Source organism: Mus musculus, chromosome 2 (genome assembly GCF_000001635.26).
Source record: "Mus musculus strain C57BL/6J chromosome 2, GRCm38.p6 C57BL/6J".
Classification (NCBI taxonomy): Eukaryota; Metazoa; Chordata; class Mammalia; order Rodentia; family Muridae; genus Mus; species Mus musculus.
This window is the reverse complement of record NC_000068.7, coordinates 164,822,520-164,830,458: the sequence shown is the minus strand read 5'-3', so window position 1 is coordinate 164,830,458 and position 7,939 is coordinate 164,822,520. Positions and strand designations below refer to the sequence as shown.

At 51.2% G+C, this 7,939-nt stretch overlaps 2 protein-coding genes across 2 annotated transcripts; one reads left to right on the top strand and one right to left on the bottom strand.

Moving 5' to 3' along the window:
• Window positions 1-1,924: 1,924 nt before the first annotated feature.
• Spata25 (spermatogenesis associated 25) lies at window positions 1,925-3,077 on the top strand. Its single transcript, NM_029370.1, has 2 exons — window positions 1,925-2,054; window positions 2,425-3,077. The coding sequence occupies exons 1-2, from the start codon at window positions 2,000-2,002 to the stop codon at window positions 3,048-3,050; spliced, it is 681 nt and encodes a 226-aa protein (NP_083646.1). The 5' UTR covers window positions 1,925-1,999; the 3' UTR covers window positions 3,051-3,077.
• Window positions 3,078-3,591: 514 nt separating this feature from the next.
• Zswim1 (zinc finger SWIM-type containing 1) lies at window positions 3,592-7,773 on the bottom strand. Its single transcript, NM_028028.2, has 2 exons — window positions 7,259-7,773; window positions 3,592-5,777 (listed from the first exon to the last, which is right to left on the bottom strand). Exon 2 carries the CDS (start codon window positions 5,627-5,629, stop codon window positions 4,262-4,264), a length of 1,368 nt encoding a protein of 455 aa, NP_082304.1. The 5' UTR covers window positions 5,630-5,777; window positions 7,259-7,773; the 3' UTR covers window positions 3,592-4,261.
• Between the last annotated feature and the right edge of the window lie 166 nt (window positions 7,774-7,939).

The following is a 7,939-nucleotide window of genomic DNA, read 5'->3' as shown; positions in this document are numbered from 1 at the left end:
CTGCTGATCTTAAACTGTGGCAATTCTACCTCAACAGGAGATTACAGACATGGTCTACTATTTCTGGCTTCCGTCTTCTGCAGTACTAGGGACTGAGTTTGGTGTTCTGTGTTTGCTAGATGAATATTGTACCACTAAACCACAGACTCTGGCCTAATTCCAGCCCCCACCCCTTTAAAGACAGGGCCTCCATATGTAGCCCTGGATGGCGGGCGTGTAGCTCACAATGATCTGCCTGTGTCTACCTCCTGAATGCTGGGATTGAGCTGTGCACCACCTTGCCCGGCTGCCAGCTCTCTGTATTATTTATCTTTTAGGACAAAGTTTAAGTTGCTCACACTGGCTTTAAACTTGGGGCTCTTCTGCCTCAGCTTCCCAGGCAGCGGGATTCCAGGCCTGTCCCATCAGGCCTGACCATAATGTCTTCAAGAAGTTAAAAATATTGACACATAGGTCTGCCCCTGGGATTCTATTAGTTCATCTAAGGTGGAGTAGGGCCCTAACATTATTAGGAGCCTTCTAGATAGGGCCTGTGCTGGCCACCAGTGACCTGGACCAAACATGCCATTTTTCAGAGGCCAATAGATGAGGGTGTATTTGTCTAAGAACAAATAGCAAATGCATATTTATTTATTTATTTTGGTTTTTCGAGACAGGGTTTCTCTGTGTAGCCTTGCTGTCCTGGAACTCACTTTGTAGACCAGGCTGGCCTCAAACTCAGAAATCTGCCTGCCTCTGCCTCCCCAGTGCTGGGATTAAAGGAGTGCGCCACCACTGCCCGGCCCATATTTATTTATTTGATAGGGAACTTGCTCTGTAGACCAGGATGGCCTCAAACTTGAGATTTATCTGTCTCTTCCTCCCGAGCGCTGCCATTAAAGGTGTGAGAGCCAGCAAATGATTTAAAAAACAATAGTAAGCCGGGTGTGGTGGTGCACGCCTTTATTCCCAGCACTTGGGAATCCCCCCCAAAAAAAGCCCAAAAACCAACCCAATACTATAACAAATACTATAAAACAAACAAACAAACAAACAAACAAAACCTTCCTCAGGGTTACCTGTCCCTGGTTTGCCCTCAGATTTCCAAAGGAAGGGAGGATGACCTTGCATTTCTGATTCTCCTGCCTCTGCCACCTGAGTGCTGGGTTACAGGCCTGTGTCCCATGCTTGGTTTCCATGGTAGCAAGTGATTTACTACCTTGACTCACAGCACAAGACACAAAAACTTGGAACTCATTTCTCTGTATCAGTGATCAGGAGGTTCCAGAGACATCTCATCTCACCATCGAAACTCCTGGGGAGGCAGGGGCCAGTATCACTCCCATTTTGCAGATGAGGATACTGAGGCTACAAAACTGTCCAGGTAGAGTCAGGCGTGGCAGCACACACCTATATTCCTAACACGTAGAAAGCTGAGACAGGAAGATGGAGGTTTGAGGCCAGCCACAAAAGCAAGCACAAGCTGGGCGTGGTGGTTTCTGATTTGTAACCCCAGCCAGCAGGAGCCAGGCCTGGACCAGGAAGTTGTCCTTTGGGCTCCTGGACAGCCTGGGCTAAGTAGTTTGATCCTGTCTCAACAAACAAAACCAACCAATCAAACAAACCCTAGCACAACAAAAAGCAAAACAAAACACACACAGCAAGGATGTAGTTCTGAGGCAGTGTTCGCTCCTCAGACTGGCAAAGCCCTGGGTTCTAGCCTCAGCACCAGAAAAAGCAAGACAAAAAACAAAACAAAACAAACAAACAAACAAAAAACCCCACCTGTCTAGGTGGGTCCTGACCAAGATAACGACAAAATCCTGGAACTTCCAGATCCTGGTCCAGCGCCCATTTAATCCCCCTGCCATTGTGACATGTATGTTCCAAAATGAACAGGTTAGTATTGTGAGGTAGGGTCCGGGTGTAAAGGTGACTGTGAGGTGACACTGTAGAAAACTGGGGACGAGGGCAGGAGGAATAGGGCTATTCCCTCACAAACAGGGACTCTGGGGCAGCCATGTCCTACTTCGTGTCTCCACAAAGTCATCTGGGTCTTCTGCCTTCTGGCCAAGGTGAGAGGGCTTCCTGGAACTGGAGATGGGGGGGACAACAGAGCATCCCACATGAATTTGCTTCCTGGCTTTGGGGAGGCAGAGCGTCTGCTGAAAGCTTTTGGGCTGACCCTGGAATCAATCCTCTTGAAATGATATCCAAAAGGCCTTGCCAATTGCTAATTACACACCCGCTCACTTAAAACACTTCCCCATCACCTGCAGAATTGGGATTGGCTGGAGTTATGGAAACAAGTAATTGCTTACATTCCCAACCTCTGAGCATCCTCTAGGGCTGGTTCTGATTGCCTCGGGCCCCAGGCCCTGCCCCTCAGGGCCTCTTCTTCCAAGAGACCAAGAATAACATTCCATTTCATTCTTGTCTCTGCAGGTGGGGCTGCTTCTTCGGGTTCGTCCCTTGGCCTCTATAGTCCTGCAGAGCCAGTGGTGGTGGCACCTGGTGGATTAGGACCACTGAGCCAGAAAGCTGAGCAGGTGGCACCTGCTGCCCAGGCCTGGGGCCCCACCTTGGCAGTGCCTGAAGCCAGGGGCTGCTCTGGGGGTGTTAGCTGGGAGACTCCTCGGAGAAAGGAACACAACCGATACTGTCCCAAATTGCCCCCCATGAGGCCGCTGGAGAGCCTGGGCTGGGCAGACCCCTGTTCCAGAAGCAGAGCTCCCTATCTGGGTGGCCCTAGCAGGCCCCGGCCCCTGCTGCTGTGTGGGCTGTCACCTGGGGTTCTGCCAATATCCTCCGAGGCAGGGGGGAAGGAGGCCGCCTCCCAACCTGATATCTGCATCCTGACCCTGGCCATGATGATCGCTGGCATACCTACCGTGCCTGTGCCAGGCCTGCGGGAAGAGGACCTGATCCGGGCGGCTCAAGCTTTCATGATGGCCCATCCAGAGCCAGAGGGAGCTGTGGAGGGGGTGCAGTGGGAGCAGGCCCACGCCCATGCCCACATGGCTTCTGGACAGATGCCTTTAGTGAGATCCAGGAGGGGTTCCTGCTTGTAGTCAGATGAAATAGCATGAGCTACACAGGGCGGCTTCTCCGTATGGTTCTTGTGCAGATAAGGCTGGGGATGGCTCTCGCAGGGATGGGAAGAGGGTGTGGGTAACTGAGCCACCCTGACCAACTGCACCGCAGGAAGTTCTTCATACCACCACAGACCTGAGCAGATTAAGTCAAGATACCTAAGGAGGAAGCCCTATTGGGGGAGCAGAGGAAATTTTCTTGTCTGAAGTCCTAGACAGTATGGATTTTCCTCTTGCCTTGTGTCCCAGCTTGCTGAAGGGAGATGGGACTGAAGGCAAGTGATGGGAAATGAACACTTGAACGAGCAAACAGAAACCCATTCTTTACTCCAGCCAACCCTGTGAGGACGCCCCCTTTACAGATGAGCTGAAGCTTAGAGAGCGTTTTCTTGGAGTCTCACTGGTAGTGAAGGAAGAACCAGGCCTGAAAACTACAGCAGGTAAATTGAGAACAGAGTCAGCACTCTCAGGGTGCGTGACACAAAAGGACCACGCATAAACCAGACAAGACACGAGTGGGGACAGGACATTCACTTTATTGATCCCAGGTGGGACAGGAGAACTGGGAAGCTTGACGGCCTCACCATAGTCTCTGCCTTTGTGGGGAGGCTCCAGGGCCAGTGTCAGGTGAATCACATCACGGGTGAGCAGGAGTTACCAACACAGAACCTTCAGCCTCACCACCCACTATTTCTCTTAAGGAATCACCTGTTTCCAGAAATTTCTGGAGCTACAAATCATTTTTCCTTTTCAGTTGTCAAAAATGAAGCCAGAATGCACAGCAGACTGTATTTGGCCATCAAAGCCTACATATTTACTACTGAGCCCTTAGCAGAAAGGATTTTCTGACTCCCTGACACGTTCTAGACAAGAGGCTGGGGCAGAGCAGAAGCCTTTGGAAGCAAGCACAGAGGGAAGGACGTGAATGCTCGTATGTGTGTGAACTCAGAGCACAAATACAATCAGAAGTTGAGCCTACTGACTCAGGCTATAATCCCACTTACTCTGCAGGTTAGCTAGGAGACTCACAAGTTCAAAGCCAGCCTGTCTACAGAGTGAGTTCAAGAGTAGCCTGGGCAACCTAGTGAGAGGCTATCTCAGAATAAGACATAAAAAGAGGCAGTAGTAGAGCCTGCCTAACCCGTCGACTCCTCTGGGTTCAGTTCCTAGTACTGGGCGTGTACACGTGATTAGAGCTGTACCTGCTCATAAGGGCCGATCCAGTTGTCGGCCAGTTCCCGGAGGGTGCTGTAGCGACGCTCGAACTCCTCCTCGCTGCAGTGCTGTAAGAGCCGACCCACCTCTTCAGTGAGCAGAGTCACAGCCAGGTGCTTATCCAGGCTGGCACTCCACTTGCTGCCTAGGATACTGTCTAGACTGGAGGCACAGCCCGAGGTCCACTGAGCGGGCAGCATGTCGGGCTGGAGTACCTGCTGGCGGGCACTGAGCATGGCTAGGATGTGGCGGCAGGGCAGGTGGAAGGCTTGGTTAAAGTAGCAGCTGCAGCTGGCGGGGGGCTGGGGCTGGACGGTGTGCGTGTCCTCCAGAATCTGGATGCTCATCTTCTCGGAGCCGGAGCCAATGAGGTGCATGGATTTCTGGACGACCGCAAGCTCGCCTAGGCAAAGCTGGGCGGCTGGCCCCGTGCAGATGGCGTTGAGGGAGTGCTGGATACGGGCTTCCACCAACTGCTCTGTGTTGGGGTTTTCAGCGCTGGCCTCTGAAGGAGTGTGACTGTCCTGGGGTGTCTCGGCCAGGCTGAGGCTGGCTTTGTCCGAAGAGTTCTGCTGCATGTATCGGAACACAGACGCCATACCCTGTTTCTCAAATGGGGTGGTGCCAAAAAACTGGCTGAGGATGTGGGCCATGATCTCCAGACTCTGGAAGTAGCGGCTGCTCTGGGCGCGGCTCCTCCAGCGGTGGGCCAGCCAGATGCGGTCATTGAGCAGCCAGTGTGAGTGGAGCTCCGGCAGCCTGCTGGAGGGGATGCAGTTATTCAGGAGCGTGTACAGCTTCCTCAGGTTGCCAGCTGTGGCTGAGCACATCGTGCTCTGCAGGGAGGACAGAAGCAGCCTCTGGACAGGCTGCTCCAACGGCAGCTGATAGAATTTACCCTGGAGGAACTTGCAGATGTGGAAGGCAGAGAGCAAGACCTCAGCGGTGGGGAACTCCATGGTCAGGGTGGGCAGCAGGAGGAAGTGGGGGTCCACCAGGATGGTATTGACTCTCTCCCATGCTGGGTTAAACTTTTTGAACACCTGGAACATCTGGGCCAGGCCTCTGGCATCTTCATTGGTAGGGATGGCAAAGTACACAGCTCGGGCAAGAGGACCCTCAACCTGGACCCGGGGTCCATCTACCAGGAAGGTGTACAACACCTTGCCTCTTGGGTTATAGGTCCGGTGGATAAATAAGACCTCAGGGAAATGAGCAAAGAGGTCTTGCATGAAGCAGCTTTGGTAGTTGAAGGCATCTAGCTGAGGAGTCTTGCTAATCTGGTGCAGCATAGGTGGGCTGGAGTCCTTAATGAGTAGACCATTCAGCATCGTGAGGGCCATGGAGTGCTGCTGGCAAGCGTCTAAAGCCCAGGCTAGGATCCTTCCTCTGCAAGATCGACGGCCGTCAGGGAAGCACTACGTTTCTCAAGTGCCACGTAATTTGATGCTTGAAGCTAGACTGTAGTTTTAGGTACGGTTTTGGATGGGCCTAGGGAAAGGAAGAGACACTTAAGAGAGTAGGTACCTGGGTTTTTAACTATCTATCTGGACAATATCTCAACACTTATCAAACACTATATATCTTCCAGGGGCAGATATACAACAAGCACATAAGGACACATTGGTTGATTATAAAAACCATAAAAATGAGAAAGAGGCCAGAGAGCATGCTGCGGAGGGCAAGGCACATGGGCTACAGTGGGACACTGAGGGAGATTTCCCCGGATATGAGGGATAAATAACAAGCCAGCCCAGGAACTAAAAAGGGCAGGAAGTCACATGCAGTGGTGTACCTTTGTGATCTAAGCTACCTAAAATGCTGAGACAGAAGCGTCACCAGGCGTCACTGGATCAGCTCAAGACCAGCACAGGCAATTTAGAGAGAACCTGTCTTAAAAAAACAAAAAACAAAAACAAAACCCCTAACAACCACCACACACTCATGCATGCAAAAATCCCGAACCAACCAAACAAAAGAACTAGGGAATTGGGTGTGGCACCAACACCTGTAATCCCAGCACCTGGGAGGTGGAGGCAGCAGGGTCAGTTCAAGGTCATTCTAGACAATAGGAGATCATAATAGCTCACTGGCAGTATAGAGGATTGAAAACACATGGCCAATCCTAGCACTTGGGAGGCAGAAGCAGGCTGATCTCTGTGAGTTCTAGGCGAGCCAGGGCTGTTACACAGAGTACCCCTCTGTCTCAAAAAACAAAACAAAAAAACCCATATGGCATGTGGACCTTCTTTTTCTACAGAAGGATTCTGCTGTGTAGCTCTGACTTGTCCACAGCAATCCTCTCACCTCAGCTTCCAAGTGCTGCAAATAAGGCATGTGTCAACATTTAATTCTTTTTTAAAAATCATTCTAAATATTTGCATGGCCTTTCTGTTCACAAATTCTTATAATTCTTACCAACTTTTTCTTTGGTCCTGGTATATACCAGGAAAAAAAAACTGCTCAAAATTTGCTGTGAAATATTGAGCAAGCCAATTGCCTTCTCTGAAACTTGATTCCTTTCACTTTATTTATTTTTTTCTTTTGGCTTTTTTCGAGACGGTTTCTCTGTATAGCCCTGGCTGTCCAGGAACTCACTCTGTGGACCTCGAACTCTAAAATCTGCCTGCCTCTGCCTCCCAAGTGCTGGGATTAGAGGCATGCGCCACCACTGGCCGGCAATTCCTTTCACTTTAAGGGGGCTAGCATGTGTGTAACCTCTCCTGCGCCTACACATATCCTGATTGGATGTAATGCTTTATGCAAATGTTTCCCATTTGGCTCCATTCACTGTCCCCATTTCGCCGATGAAAGACTCAGGTTCAAAGACACATGAAAGACTGAGGTAGAAAGCATAGGCTATCTGTCCATCATTACAACAGCTGGAAGCCGAGCTTTGGCTCCAGATCCTGATGGCATCCTATAGAGTCCCAAATTATGGATCAGGAAGGGAAGGCGGCCTCTGACCTCACCTGAACACCGGTGGGGGACGCGGAAGGCTGAGGTTCGTGTTCAAGCCCAGCGGAGCCGAAATCCACCTTCCACTGGTGGAAGCTGAATGCACTAGTCGCTGAGACCCGGCTTCACGCCTCCACGGCCGAGACCATTCGCGCACCGGCAGACGCGGCAGCCATTCCTCCCACTGGGCCCGCCTCCGACTGACTGACGTCCAGCCTCGCCAATCACCACGCCAGCTTCACAATGACTCAGACCAAAGGAGCTCGCTGTGGAACTTGGGAGTTACGGACCAATCCTGGACTGGCAGCTCCTGGACGGGGCTGTTGCCAGGGTTACAGAGGCTCGGCCAGAAATCACCAATGAGAGCTTGTGGAAGGATGTTCAAGCCCGGAACAGGCCGCCCGAGGGCGAAGCCTCCCTTCGGTCTAGGGGGCTGGAAAGGCGGCACCTTTTAAAGGCCAAAATAAAAATAAAAAAGAGCAGTGTTTTATACGGACAACATTTAGTTTGTCGGCTATCGAGCTGTCAAGCTCCGTAGATACAGAATGGTGGAAAAAGGTGCAAATGTAATCCTGCATTCTTTGCCTTGTGGAGAAACTGAGGCTTGTAATTCCGGTTATTCAGGGTCTGAGATAGGATCAAGAATTTGAAGCTAACTCAGGCAACCTAGTAGGACCAAGTCTTAAACAGCTGGG